The sequence below is a fragment of the Meleagris gallopavo genome, chromosome 27, assembly GCF_905368555.1.
Source record: "Meleagris gallopavo chromosome 27, MGAL_WU_HG_1.1, whole genome shotgun sequence".
Lineage (NCBI taxonomy): Eukaryota > Metazoa > Chordata > Aves > Galliformes > Phasianidae > Meleagris > Meleagris gallopavo.
Window position 1 is genome coordinate 1,182,440 of NC_139430.1, and position 14,011 is coordinate 1,196,450.

General features: G+C 56.4%; 3 protein-coding genes and 1 long non-coding RNA gene across 4 annotated transcripts; all 4 read left to right on the forward strand.

Annotated features, from left to right (window-relative positions):
• Positions 1-1,359: 1,359 nt before the first annotated feature.
• Positions 1,360-2,438, forward strand: LOC104916257 (protein S100-A8). The gene is made up of 3 exons (XM_010727302.2): positions 1,360-1,597; positions 1,674-1,830; positions 2,080-2,438. Exons 2-3 carry the CDS (start codon positions 1,678-1,680, stop codon positions 2,305-2,307), a joined length of 381 nt encoding a protein of 126 aa, XP_010725604.1. The 5' UTR covers positions 1,360-1,597; positions 1,674-1,677; the 3' UTR covers positions 2,308-2,438.
• A 1,722-nt stretch (positions 2,439-4,160) lies between these two features.
• Positions 4,161-5,821, forward strand: LOC116217686 (protein S100-A12-like). The gene is made up of 3 exons (XM_085209812.1): positions 4,161-4,243; positions 4,519-4,723; positions 5,534-5,821. Exons 2-3 carry the CDS (start codon positions 4,529-4,531, stop codon positions 5,696-5,698), a joined length of 360 nt encoding a protein of 119 aa, XP_085065938.1. The 5' UTR covers positions 4,161-4,243; positions 4,519-4,528; the 3' UTR covers positions 5,699-5,821.
• Positions 5,822-8,860: 3,039 nt separating this feature from the next.
• LOC100544640 (protein MRP-126) lies at positions 8,861-10,376 on the forward strand. Its single transcript, XM_010726979.3, has 3 exons — positions 8,861-9,014; positions 9,550-9,708; positions 10,010-10,376. Exons 1-3 carry the CDS (start codon positions 8,946-8,948, stop codon positions 10,199-10,201), a joined length of 420 nt encoding a protein of 139 aa, XP_010725281.1. The 5' UTR covers positions 8,861-8,945; the 3' UTR covers positions 10,202-10,376.
• A 2,590-nt stretch (positions 10,377-12,966) lies between these two features.
• Positions 12,967-13,983, forward strand: LOC146542676 (uncharacterized). Its single transcript, XR_014879844.1, has 2 exons — positions 12,967-13,035; positions 13,444-13,983. It is a non-coding gene; the product is annotated as an uncharacterized LOC146542676 (long non-coding RNA).
• Positions 13,984-14,011: the final 28 nt, after the last annotated feature.

Consider the following 14,011-nt stretch of genomic DNA (forward strand, 5'->3'; position numbering starts at 1 on the left):
GGCCCCTTTCATGCCCTGTGCCCACCCCGCTGCTATATCCCCACCTCCATTCCATCCCCATGGCATTGGGAAAGCAGCACCCAGCAAAGCAGCAGCGCAGTGGGCAGCAGAGGGCAGCCCAGCGTTCACAGTGTTTGTATGCATGTGTGTCCCTTCTCATCTGCCCCACGGGACACGTGCATCTCCTCCCACCCCCACGTGGTACAGCCGTGTCTCTTCGCACCTCCCCATGTGGCGCATCTGTGTCCCTTTGCACCTTTCCAATGGTGCATCCTTGTCACACCCCCGTGCTGCTGCATGCGTGTCCCTGCATCCTGCCCAGACAGACACACAGTTATCACCTGATAACTGCTGCTCTATCTCGACGCCAGCAGGGACCCCCTCTCAGGGAGGTGCACGCATCGTACAGACCTCTCTTTGTTTCACCATTTTGCAATGCATGCTCCTCCTGGAACCAGTTCCTCATGCTCCTGGAGAGGAGGTGTGATGAGGAGCCTCTGTCCTTCCCATCTCCAAAAATCCCTAATGGGCATCGCAGGTTTTCTGCACTCCCAGGAGCGCGGATGGGGCAACGGGCTTCGGCACTGCAGGGTGGGGCTGCCCCAGGGGGCTCTCCCCTCCAGCACACAAAGCATTCTGCTCCCAGCCCCACAACTGGGATCCTGTGGGGTCTTCATGAGTGGTGACACTGCCATGACCCCAGTAGGAGTGGCTGGCAGCGATTGCCAATGCCAATGCCAACAGTTGCTGTCATCAGGCAGCAATCACTGCTGCTGGGAAGTGCCGTCTGGGAGGCTTCCAGCACTCAGCAAGTCCTGATCTGCAGCAGTTTGCCAGCTGCTGGGCAGGCTACTTGGTGATTGACATGGGATGCTGACTGGTGGGATGCATCCCCCAGCAGTCCTGGGCATCACCATCCAGAACCGAGCATAAGGGCGGACACCACATTCCCCTTGAACCACATCTACAGTGGTAAAAACCACCATCACCCCATGGAGACCCTCACCCACAACACCCTGCATGCTCCAGAAAAATCCCACTTTCTTCATCTCCACTGGGAACCTCAAATGGGCAGCTCCCTGTAGTGCCATCTCCACCCAGAACAAGCATCAGGGCAGACACCACATCCCTGTTGGGATGAACCACATCTACAGTGGTAAAAACCACCATCACCCCATGGAGACCCTCACCCACAACACCCCGCATGCTCCAGAAAAATCCCACTTTCTTCATCTCCACCGGGAACCCCAAATGGGGAATCCCCTGCAGCACCACAGACCTGCTCTGCTGGCTCTCTGCAAAGGTCTCTTTCGGCGTTTCCTTGTTTTGCCCTAACGAGTTTGGTGCGTCCCTCCCTTGTTAACGCCGGCAGCAGTCGGTTCCTGGAGCTGGGCATGATGTGTCTGCTGGGCGTTCTGCGTGCCGTGCGGTGGCCTTGCACAATTCCTGGGGTTATCGTCCCAAAGTTATTCGAGGGTGTCACAAATCGTAGCTCAGGGAGAGTATAAAAGAGCCCTCGCTGCACCGCACAGCCAGCGCCGCTGCCGCTGCTCTCCTGCTCACATCGCTGTCGGAGGAACCCCACGACCATCTGTTGGTGAGTGGTGACCCCCAAGCGGAGCTCCTGGAGGGCTCTGCCTCTTCTGTAATGCTTGGCTGCTTTTGTTTCCCAGTGAGATGAAGACCGACCTGGAGCTCGCGCTGGAGTGCGCCATCAACATCTACCACCACTACGCCATCCGGAACCCAATGGATGATTACCTGAGCCGGAATGAATTTGCCACGCTGCTGAAGGAGAACGCCAAGCCTTTCCTCGCCGACACCGTGCCGGTGCGCTGCGCTGCTCAGCGTCTGTCTGTCTGTGGGAGCTCCATGGGTGGTGCTCTCCTGGGGCACGGGAGGGCTGAGACTCTCTGAAGGGGGTGAGGGGTTGATGGGGTTCTCCTGAACTGGGCAATTTTGCATGGACCATCCCCAGAGTTGGGTCAGTGATGAAGGTGATGGGAAGTGCGGAGCGCCAGGATGGAGCTGTGGGGTTGTGGGGGACCCCATGCCCTGACTCATTTTGTCCTCCCGCAGCCCAACACGTCTGTTGATGAGTACATCAAGCAGCTCTTTGCCAAATCTGACAGCAACCACGATGGCCGCTTGAAGTTCACCGAGTTCCTCACCACGCTCAGCCTCGTGGCCATCGATGCCCACAACCGGTCCCACAAGAAGCCTGGGGACCATGGCCATGACCATGGACATGGCCACGATCATGGACATGGCCACAGCCACAGCCATGGCCACGGTCCCCACCATTAAGGCCGTTCCTGCAGAGCTGTGCTCCTCCAGCAGCAGCATCTCCCCCGTCTGCCCATGAGCACACAACCAAGGCTGCTCTCTCTGCCTCTGCCTATGACACTGAAATAAATTGTTTTTCTCTGTGCACCAAACATACCTGTGCTGTGTCCTGTGGTCTGGGGGGGAGGGGGGGGGACACGCACCAGCTCAACCTGCAGCCATGGAGGTCACACGCAGACAGCATGTGGCAGAAATGGGACGTGGGGACACGGGAAGAGGGGGTGGCACAGGGCATCCCCATCCATCCTGCTGTTCCCTGGGGGGGAGAAAAGCTGCACACAGCTCGTGCTGGGCTGGTTCATGTGGCTGTGTCCTGCAGTGCCCACATCCCAGCAGATCCCCACCAGCTCCCTGAGCCCCTTGCACAGCAGTGCTTGTCCCCTGCACCCCACACCTCAGCACTGGGTGTCCTGGGCAGCCCCTCCTGCCCTTGAATGGGATCTCTGGATGCTGCTGAGACCCAGCTCAGCTGGTAACCCTGAGATGGAGGTGATGCTTTTGCAACCCACAAAGCAACCAGCAGTTTCCTGCTAGCCACAGTGTGGCAGAGGGGCAACAAATGATGCAGAGGGGCTCTGGGGATGCAGTGCTGCACGATGCAGCCCCATGCTTTTGTCTGTGCAGGGTGGCAGTTCCTTGGAGTCCAGCAGGTCCACGTGCCACCACCTGCTTGTGGGGACCTGACCCAAAAGCAGGATGGAGCTGTGCATTTGCGGGCAGCGGTGCATGGAGAGGGGAACCTCAGGCTTGGGGAGGGGGGGACTTGGCAGCACCAAGTTGGGGAAGGAAACGTGGGGCCGAGTGGTTGTTTGCACCCAGGGACGCCAGTCGTCGCTCTCCGACGCTGCGATTCAGCCACTGGGGAGCAGCTCTTGTTCCCCATTTGGGTGCTGTCCCCCTCCAGAACATCACTGCAGGTTTGGGGAGCATCACTGAGATGGGTGGGAGCGGAGGACCCGTGGCCCTGCCCTGAGGGGACACAGCAAACACCGCCCAGTGACTCCTGGTGATGACAGGTGGGGAATGAGGATGCAATTTGGGACTGTCGAGAAGCCTTAATGACAGAAGGAAGAGAAAGAAACAATAAAGTGAGTCAGGGATACCAGAATAAAAATCATGCAACAGATCTGCTTATTGCTCCCGGCTGCGAGAAGCGCCCTCCGAAAACACTCTTTGTTTTTGTGTCCCCACCTCTTCCCAGAACCTCCTGTCTAATTTTTACATCTTGTCATTATCTTCATCCTTTCAGAACCTGCTGCTGTTGCAAAACCTCCAGTTGAAGCTCAGGGCAGTACAGACCATGACCCCGGATTTTTTTTCCTTCCTTGAACTCAGTTTACTCCAAAGAACAAGAGGGAAAGTCTGGTGCCAGCGACGTGAAAGTAGCAAATAATGGAAAATCATCTGGAAACCCAACCGTTGCATGAAGATAACGCTTCCATCTTTGCTTGCGTTCAACCAGTTGATAATGCAGAAAACACGGGGCCTGCAACCGTGTTAAAAACACGTCCACATCACTCTGAACATCCCATCTTCCTGCTATGTTGGTGTGGCAGAGGACAGAACGCTCAGCACGTTGCCAAACCCGCAGCTTCGGCGCATCGGCTTGGCGGGCTCCACATTTCTGTCGATGTTTCCCCATTCTTTGTCCTGACGTGGGGGTGGCAGGACAGCATTTCTGAAGCCCGGTGGGTGCAACCAGGAACCGAGATGGGGACAGGCACAGAGGTCCCACCTCGCAATTTCCAGGGGTGGGAAATGCTAATTCAAGCTGTTGCTTGCACCAGGTGTGTCACTGCCTCTGATGAAAGAGATCCTCGGGTGCATATAAAGGGCCATCCAGGAGCTGGGATCACTACAACGGACCCATCCTCTGCAAACCTCCTCGCAGACAAGGGTGAGTGGCATTGGAGGGATTCCTGCAGCAGATGGGGGGATGAGGGTGAAGTGACTTTGTGCATCACTTCGTATCACACCTGTGTTGTTCCGTTTCCCCCTTTGGGGTGGTGGGTTAATACCACGTAATGGCATTTCTGTGCCACTGTTAGCAGGGGTGGAGAAGTTTCTGCCTTGGGGTGGCACCTGCTGAGAGCAGCACAACCTGGCAGTGCCTGGCAGCACGGTGTGGGGTGCTTGGCTTTGTCCCCTGACGGCCCCAAGCTCTGTCTGCAGGTATCCCACCATGTCCACGCACACCACCGCCGTACAACCCAAGGACCAGCAATTCCCAGGGAACTGCACTCTGGAAAAGGCCCTGGAATCCATCGTGAACATCTTCCACCAGTACAGCATCCGTGAGGGTCAGCTGGACCTCCTCAACTTCAATGACTTCCAGACAATGCTGACTGAGCAGGCACCCAACTTCCTGAAAGTCTGTGTGAGTGTCCTGGGGGGGGGCTCAGCTGAGCTGGTCCTGGGGGTGCATCAGTGGGAATGGGGTGCAAACATCTCTGAAGGGCTGTGGTCTATCAGATGCAGCGCAGCCATGCACTGTGGGACCAGCCATGCTCATAGAGTGGCTTAGGTTGGATCCACTGCAGAATGCCTTGGGTGGGAAGGGTCCTGAAAGATCCTAGGGCTGCAGAATCCCTTGGGTGGGAAGGGTCCTGAAAGATCCTAAGGCTGCAGAATGCCTTGGGTGGGAAGGGTCCTGAAAGATCCTAAGGCTGCAGAATGCCTTGGGTGGGAAGGGTCCTGAAAGATCCTAGGGCTGCAGAATGCCCTGGGTGGGAAGGGTCCTGAAAGATCGTAGGGCTGCAGAATGCCTTGGGTGGAAAAGGTCCTGAAAGATCGTAGGGCTGCAGAATGCCTTGGGTGGGAAGGGTCCTGAAAGATCCTAGGGCTGCAGAATGCCTTGGGTGGGAAGGGTCCTGAAAGATCCTAGAACCATGGAACTGTTGGGTTGGAAGGGACCTCACAGCCTCCCCACGCTGACCCTTGTTAGGAGCCGGGTGCCCCCCCAGCTCAAGCTGCCCAGGGCCCCATCCATGTCTTTGGGCACCTCCAGGGATGGGACACCCACAGTCCCACATAAGGCAAGACCCATCCTTCTCGGGAATAAAGATCCCAATGATCCCACATCCTCCAAACGCTTCTCAGCAATGAAAGGAACAGGGTGGGGGTGGTGCCCACCGGTGGGCACACAGCCTGGGGAGGGGCACTGACCCACACCCTGTCCCCCCTGCAGGGCAGGAGCCGTCCTGGGTACCTGCAGAAGCTCTTTGAGGAGACGGATCTGAATAAGGACAAGGAGCTGACGTTTGAGGAGTTCACCATCGTGCTGGCCAAGGTGACCGATGACGCGCACCGCATCATCCATAAGGATGACAGATGTAAGCCAGACAGCAACTGAGCCACCCCACACCATGGAGTCGAGCCCTGAGGAAGGACCTGGAGGGGTTTGCATGTAGGAATGGGGCACTGGCTGCGTCCAGCCCACTTGGGTCACCCATAAGATAATAAAGCATTGCCTGAACCTCCCTGAGTCCTTCGTATCTCTGTGCTCCTTTCTCAGGGTTGGGGGAGTGGGGACCATTTGTGGGAGAAGTGTTTGCCCAAGTGAAGGACCCCAAAAACCCATGGAGGAAGGGACTTGTGACAGCTGTGGTGAGTGGGCACCAACTGGGTCACTCATTGTCTGCCCAAGGCAAAGGGGGGAAAAAAGCCGGAGTGTGAATCCAGGGGAAAGAAACACACACAGAATGCATGAAAGTACATCATGTACACATAGCTTCCACTCCATGGGAAAGCCAGAGATTTTAGATTTTCTCTCTGCTGGAGCAACACAGGCACAGCACAACAGAGATGCACACTGGGGGCATCTCTGGTCCAGTCCCTGCCCACCAGTGACTCCCAGAGTGGTTCACCACCTCCAGAAGCATCTGGAGATCTCTGAGGAGGAGAGTCCACCACCTCTCTGGGCAGCCCATCCCAGTGCTCTGTCGCCATGGGACGAAGGAGTGCTTCCCACCCCTCACACCAACCCCTGTGTCTCAATTTGCCTCCTGTCCTGGCACTGGACACTGCTGGGAAAAGGCTGGGTTAAGGTTACGGTTAGAACCAGGAGGCTCAGGGTTAGGGTTAATGTTAGGGTTAGGGTTAATGTTAGGGTTAGGGTTTGGGCCGGGGGGTTCAGGGCAGCAGCTGGATGCTCATTTGTGCCCCCCAGGCAGCAGCAATGAGACATCAGAGCAGCTGCAGCTGTGGGCATCTCAGGCAGATCCAGCCACCACCACAGACCCCTTCCTGCTCAGGGTCTCTAGAACGTCTTGAGTTGGAAGGGTTCTTAAAGACCTGCCTTGCTCAGTGCATCCCCCTGATTTCACCACCCTAAAACCACATCTAGCAACCAGGACCTACTTCCTTCCCAATCTTATGCTAAACCTTCCAAGAAATGCAGCAGCACGAACCCCGCCTTGCAAGCCCTTCTCTTCTGCTCATAAATGTATTTGGAAAGCTCTTCAGCAAACACTGCCAAGCACGGGGTGCCCAGTCAGGGCTGGGTTCCCGCAAGCACTGCTGGTCCTGCTCACCCTGAACCAGCTCCTCTGTGCTGTGCACTGCCCGCTCCCACTCCCTGCCCCGCAGCAACGCTTGCCCAACGCTGCAGCCTCAGGGTTGGGATTGCAGCTCACCATGGCACAGTGCGTGGGTGCGACCGGGCTGGGAGGCTCTGCTGCACAGAGAGACCTGTTGAGCCCATTGGGATGATGTGCCATCACCTTCCTGGGACCCCGAAGTGGTACCTGGGCTCATGCTATGTGCCGCACTGAGCGACTGAATGACAGAAGATGCTCTGGGGTATCATTGCTGCTGCCTGGTGGGCACAACCGAGCATCCAGCTGCTGCCCTGAGCCCCTCGGCCCTAACCCTAACCTTAACTCTAACCCTAATCTTAACACTAACCCTAATCCTAACCCTAACCCTGAGCCCACCAGCCCTAACCCTAACCATAGCCCTAACCCTAACCTTGAATCCCCCGGCCCTAAATCTAATCTTAACCCTGAGCCCCCTGACCCCAGCTCTAACCCTAACAGTAACCCTAACAGTAACCCTAACCCTAACCTTGAACCCCCTGGCCCTAACCCTAATGCTAATCTTAACCTTATAACCCTGAGTCCCCCAGCCTGAGTCCTGGCCCTAACCCTAATCTTAGCCCAAAATCTAACAGTAACCCTAACCTTAATCCTAACCCTGAGCCTCCCAGCCCCAAACCTAACCCTAGCCTTAACCCTAACCCTAACAGTAACCCTAGCCTTAGCCCTAACCCCGAGCCCCTTAGCCCTAACCCTAACCTTAATCCGACCCCCCTGGCCCTAACCCTGAGCCCCCTAACCCTAACCTTGACCCTAACCCTGATCCTGAACCCCCTGGCTCTAACCCTAGCCCTAACCCTAAACTCCCTAACCCTAACCTTAACCTTGACCCTAATCCTGATCCTGAACCCCCTGGCTCTAACCCTAACCCTAACCCTGAGCTCCCTAACCCTAACCTTAACCTTGACCCTAATCCTGATCCTGAACCCCCTGGCTCTACCCCTAACCCTAACCCTGAGCCCCCCAGCCCACACTGTACCCTCAGCCCATCCTCTCCCCACCCCACCTCAGGATGAGACAGTGGCCAAAGCTCTGTTTCCTGAAATCGCTACCAAATTCTGCAACCGAGCGGATGGTCCCCAATGTTGTGAAACATCCCAGACCTTCCCTGGCTGTTACGTGCACCGGAGCATCGCGTTGTGAAACGTGCACCTCCCTGGCAGTGAGGGCTGGGCTGTGCCCCCCCCCCCAGCAGCCCCTGGCACTGCTGCCCCTTGGCTGCTCATTAGGAGCTGGGTGGCCCCACTTTGGCCCTCATTTGGCATTGGAGATGGGGGCCGTGCTCAGCAGGTTGGATGAACCCCAGCCAAGCCAGCTGAATCAGCAGGGATGGGGGGAGGGGGAGCTGTCATAAAGCTGGAAAATCTTGTTTTGCTCTTCTCTGCTCCCAACCTGCCTGCGCCCAGCCTCTGCTGCACCTGGAGTCAATAGGGCACAGTGCCACAAAGGGAAGACATGCAATAAAACAACAACAACAACAACAACCAACCAAAAACCCACCTTTCAGCCCCACCCAACCCCTGGGGCAAAACTGGGATGGGGAGAAACAGACCCAAAGAGCCACAATTGGAGCCGTGCAGGGCTGGGAGGCTGCAGGCTGTGTGCCTTTCCTGGAGAGCTGCTCGCTGCAGCGTCTGTGTCGCACAGACAGCCCCATTGGTGTGGAGCAGTGGGATTTTGGGATGCTACTGGCTGCACCAGGTCCACCAGGACAGCAGTGCTTTGGGAGCGGTGGAGAAGTGCCCTTGTAGAGGGGAATAAAACAGAGGGAAGCTGCCAAAATGGCTGGGCTTAGCAAGGGTGGCCAAGGGATGCTGGCTATGGGGACAAGGCCACCTCCCTGCCACCCAGAGAACATTGCAGGAAAAGCCACAGAGACCCCTTTTAAGGAACTACCCCCAAGCCTTAAGCAACACACCACGATGTCATGACGATGGACCGTAATGGGATGAAACAGAGGCATTTCACAAGCAGGGGCCGGGGCTGGCAGGCAGCCTATAAGAGATGCTGCTCTCCAGACCGGCTGCAGTTCAACCTGAGACGGTCATCTGCTGCTTCTCCAACATGAGCAAGGCAAGTCAAAGGGTGGTGGTGGGGGTTCTAAGGTCTCCATGCTCTTTTCCAGGTGCAGGTTGAGCCAGCAGAGGGGTGGGCACCTCCTCTTTGCCCTGTGAGCCTCCACGTGTTCCAGCAGAGGATGGAGCACCGATGGAGATGGGAATGGAACCCGTGGGGAGAGAGATGTGTCCTCATGGAAAAAAGCTGCCTGCAGTGTGGGATGGCCACCGAGGGGTATCAGATCTCAGGCTCAGCACCTGTACTGCCACAGAGGCGTAGTGGGAGCCTTGCCCCAGCTGCAGAAGGCTCATTCTGGGGGGAAAAAATCAGCTCTTAGATGTTATGTTCTGCTGCAGAACCCAGAGCCAGGGCTGCAGCCTCCTCTAGCCTTCCTTGGTTTGGAGATTACCCAAGCAAACAGCTCAAATTTAGCCTGAAAACAGAACAACTAAGAGCCAGGCTTGCATCCCCACCTGCCTGCAGGGAGCTGTGCTGATGTGCAAACATCTGCTGCAGTCCTGACCTCCTTCTGTGCCTCTGCCTCTCCCAGGGCTGCCAGACCCAGGGGCCGCTCTCCGAGCTGGAGAAAGCCATAGATGTCATCATCGATGTCTTCCACCAGTTCTCGAGACGGGAGGGGGACAAAGACACCCTGACCAAGAAGGAGCTGAAGCTCCTGATTGAGAAGCAGCTTGCCAACTACCTGAAGGTGAGCAGAGCTGGGGGAGGGATTCTTGTGCCCCAGGCTGGGAGGCAATTGGGTTGGATCCCACTGCCCCGCTGGTTTCTATCAGTCCAAGTGCCCTAGGGAGCAAATCCAGCCTAGCAGCCCCCTCCCAACGTGTTCCTGCCCCAGCTCTCCCCATCCAGCAGCATGAGATGCCATAAGGACAGATGAAGGACAGCCACCCTGGAGCAGCAGCTGGGATCTCCAGCAGCCCAGGAGGGTCTCAGCAAATCCGGGGGACCTCGGGGCTGTGACCAATGGCACTCTGCCTCTTCTCCTGCAGCACGTGAAGAATCAGGCCTCTATTGACCAAATCTTCAAGGATCTCGATGGCAACAAGGACCAGCAGCTGAGTTTTGGTGAAGTGATGCTCCTGATCATGCGGGTGACCGCCGCCACCCACGAGCACCTCCACTTCTGTGAGGACCAACAGCACCAGCACCAGCACCAACACCAGCACCAGCACAACCACTAAGGAGGGTTGAGCTGAAGGCACCCACCCAGAGCTCTGAGCTCCTGCTTCCCCTTCCAACCCCCTGCCCCCCATCCCTCCCCATTCCTCCGCTCCCTACTCCCAACCCTCTGCTCCTCCATCGCTTCAAGTTTGACGGTTTTGCTGCCAAATAAAGATTTGCCCTGAGGCTGTTGAAGCTTTCTTGTTTCTGCCTGTTATTTCTCACCTCGCTCTCCCCTTCAGCGTGGCTTCAAACCAGGAAGGTCAGATTTGGAGGCAGGCTGCAGGTTCCCAGAGGCAATACGGGTTTCTGGGAGAGCGTTGCTCATTGCAGAAGGTTTCACAGTGCCTCTTGCAATGTCCTCTACAGGTCAGAGCAGACCACAAAATCTGACCGACCTCCTCATTTCCAACTGAGAAAAATCGACTTTCGGAATGCTCTGCTGTGTCCTCAAACCAGGCTGCAGTGGTGGGTGACAGAGATGGGGGAAGAACCATTTTTAGGACACTTTGGCTGCACAACACCAGTGTTTGGCTCCCAACATCTTGGGTTTGCACGGAGGCAGCTATGAATGGCTGCTTTCAGGGGGTTGGAAATGCCTGAGATGCCACTGTGCAGCTTCATGCCGTGAACGCACACAGCAACTGATTTGAAAGGCTGATTTGCAAATGCCTTTCAGAGGAATGAAAAGGAACAGTTGTGATTTCCTAAGGGTGAGTGGAAGCCCTGAAATCACCCCGCTTGGTGAGGAAACTTGCCACCAGCTTCCCCAAAGCAGCAGCAGCCCCGGGGTAACACAAGACTGTTCCAAGTTTGCTTCACTGCTGCTGGTCAGGTTGCTTCAGCTTCCTTTAGGGTTGATTTTGACATTTGAAACATGTCTAACACCTTCCTACAGGCTAATACCTAATGGGGTGAACATGGGATCTGCTCAGCTCTGCACGCAGGGTTGGGTGACCCAGTGAAGCTGCATCCTGCATCCGAAAATGGGCCTTGCATCCCAAGCTGGGTCACACATCCCATCCTATAGCACTGTAGGGTCTCCATAGCAGATGGAGTCCCACACGCAGGGTGAGAGCAGAGCTGATTCCCTGCCACCCCCCTGCTGCAGTGCGTCCCGGAGCAAAGCTGACCCCAGGACGTGGCCACCCCAGGACGGAGCCGGCGTGGTTGCAGCAGTTGGGTTCTGCAGGAGCTCTCCTTACGCATTGACCTAAGCGCACAAACCCGGTTCTGGGGCCGCACGGGCTGTCCCTGCCCCTCCAGGATCCAGGATCCAACCAGGAAGCAGCAACAGGATATTTACCAACGCGGCGGGGCTGTGCGCTGCCCCGGGTGCGGGATTGCTGCTGCGTCACCGCTGGGGCTGCGACAAAGGATGCAGAGAACAAAAGTCCTGCTGCTCTGAGCACAGCTGAGGTGATCACCGAGTCCTGCTATGATGGAGAGTCCCCCAAACGCATCCCACAGCTCCAGCAGGGCTGCCAGACACAGAGGAGACCCGCAGCCACACGCTGCGCGCTTGGGCTGAGCCAGCTCTGGGATCAGGGCAGCGCATGGCACAACATCAGGGCCACGTTGTCCCTTCCAGGGTTGGAGACAGCACCCGAGCCACAAAGCCCCGTTGCTACGGGAGCACCTCTGCAGCAATACGGGGCAGGAGGACGCAGGGGAGCAGCTCCAGGCTTGTGGGTTGATCGTAGGTTGTCCTAAGGAAGGGTTCGGAGTTCGGAATGGAGGATGAGATTTGTGACAGAGCCCTGCTGCCACCTGCTGGCACCGGCCGCCCCCACCCCTCCTAGGAAGAGAAAAAAGGAGCTATAGCCTTCAGGGCTGGGCTTCGTAACGGTCCCATAACGAGGAGATGGGACCCAGCTGGGGCAGAACTGTGCTCCCCACCTTGGGACCTACCCAAGCATCCCCCCATGCGGCCATCGCACAACCAGGGATCAGCTGATGCTGGAGGACAACTCCGGTTCCAATCCCCTCCTCCAATGCGGCCAACGGGAGCAGCTCCACGTCCAGATGGTTTTGCAGGCTGGCCCAAAGAAGAAACCCCATAACCTCTTGTGACACCTGCACGGCACAGAGCGCTGCCCAATGTATCGCCATTGCACCCTATCATGGCAGCACCAAACAGAGCCAGGCTCTGCCCCCACGCACCTCCCTGCAGGGATTTATGACCGCAGGTAGGACCCCCTGATCCCCTCACCCCAACTCTGAACAGCCCCAGCTCCATATCTACAGAACTCAGAGGTCTTTTCCAACCTGAATGATTCCACCTTGCATTTGGTAACGCCATTTCCGCCCGACATGAATGTGTAAATTAAAGTCCTGAGCTGTCGCTTGAACACCACAATTTGCTGCTGTAGCAGTCAGCATTTCCAAGTCGTAATTCATTTCTGCTCCTGATGCAACCCCACGTGTCCAGTGACACAACGACACGCTCCTTGACATTACTAGATTACTGTCAGTTTACGGGAGGGCCATCACTGTATGGGAAACAGTAAGAAGCGATCTGAGCAACCTGATCTAGCTGCACGTGCCCCCATTAATTAATGGAGCTGGATCAGGTGGCCTTTATAAGCTTCATCAAACGATTCTAAAAATATCCCCAACTCACCAAATCCTAATGGGGGGAATTCCTTACGAATGGAGAGAATTAGGTGTCAAAGAAGAAGGGCTGAGATCATCAACATTTGGCTGACATATATCAAGTGCATTAATAATCCCCTTGGCATTGGGCAGCGGTGTCTCATGCTCAAAATAACCCTTTTGGAGGGCTATAAAACCCACTCAGCCCAGTCCTCTCCACTCACTGTCCCTTCCAGCCACTCTTCTTGTTGTTGCAGAGGTAAGGCCACTTCTCCTCGTGCTCCTGCCCAGAAGGAAGCAGCATGCACAGAGGTGCTGGAGTCCTAGAAGTGGGCACAGGGCAGCAGGAATGGGGTGGCTGGGGATGGGTGCACTGCTGACGGGAGCTCCATATGCTGCAGCAGGGTGATGGGTGGGAAACGGGTTTGGGGAGAGGCTGGAGGGGCTCCTTGTGTCGGCCTGGGGGTCTGCTCATACTGGAATGGACAAAGAAAGCCCAGAGAGAGAGGCAGAGCTGAGGGGGTATTTGGGATGGCTTGGGAAGATGCGGAAAGAAAGAGTTCAATGGGGGGATAAAGAGCAATATTGAAGAGAGAGAAGGGAGGGAGTGAGGGTGGATGAGAAGTGCAGCAAGGTCTCCTCTCACCAGAACCATCTCTTCCTCCAGGCAGCTTTGCTGACGCTCAGAAGAGATGGGTGCCAACAAGTCCTGCCACAGCCAGGAGTCCTCCTGCCACAGCTCCCAACCCTGCAACGGCTCGGGGTCCTCCTGCCATTCCAGCAACCAGAGCATCCCTGCCCCCGTGTACCCCTGCACGATGCCATGCCCTCCAGCACAGACCTACTGTGTGCCCACACAGTGCTATTCCCCACCGGTGCAAACCCTCTGCCCTCAGAACAGCAGCACAGCCAGCAAGCTGCCACCACCGTGCCCCAAGTTCTAACAGCAGGATCCAGCCGTTCACGCAGCTCTGCAGCCCCTGGACACCTCCCTGCCCAATGCACCGACCTCATCCTCGTTGCTTACCAGCTGTGATGCTTCTCCACGAGCATTCAAAGCAGTCAGAGGGCAATGCAATATTGGGGTTCAGCACCTCTGGTTCATTATTTGGGTCTTTCCGCCCGTGCAACGCATGATGTTTGCTGCCAACAGTTTCCTTCTTGCTTTGCTGCTTCCATCTTCAGCCAGGAAATAAAAGCTGCATTTCAATCATTCCGGAGTTGTTCAGTTGCTA

Bases quoted from the DNA above. Each gene is read 5' to 3' on its own strand.
- LOC116217686 (XM_085209812.1), top strand. From the start codon at position 4,529: ATGTCCACGCACACCACCGCCGTACAACCCAAGGACCAGCAATTCCCA. The intron at 4,724-5,533 runs GTGAGTGTCCTG...TCCCCCCTGCAG, and splicing joins CCAACTTCCTGAAAGTCTGT to GGCAGGAGCCGTCCTGGGTA.
- LOC100544640 (XM_010726979.3), top strand. From the start codon at position 8,946: ATGCTGCTCTCCAGACCGGCTGCAGTTCAACCTGAGACGGTCATCTGC. The intron at 9,015-9,549 runs GCAAGTCAAAGG...TGCCTCTCCCAG, and splicing joins GCTTCTCCAACATGAGCAAG to GGCTGCCAGACCCAGGGGCC. The intron at 9,709-10,009 runs GTGAGCAGAGCT...CTTCTCCTGCAG, and splicing joins AGCTTGCCAACTACCTGAAG to CACGTGAAGAATCAGGCCTC.
- LOC104916257 (XM_010727302.2), top strand. From the start codon at position 1,678: ATGAAGACCGACCTGGAGCTCGCGCTGGAGTGCGCCATCAACATCTAC. The intron at 1,831-2,079 runs GTGCGCTGCGCT...GTCCTCCCGCAG, and splicing joins TCCTCGCCGACACCGTGCCG to CCCAACACGTCTGTTGATGA.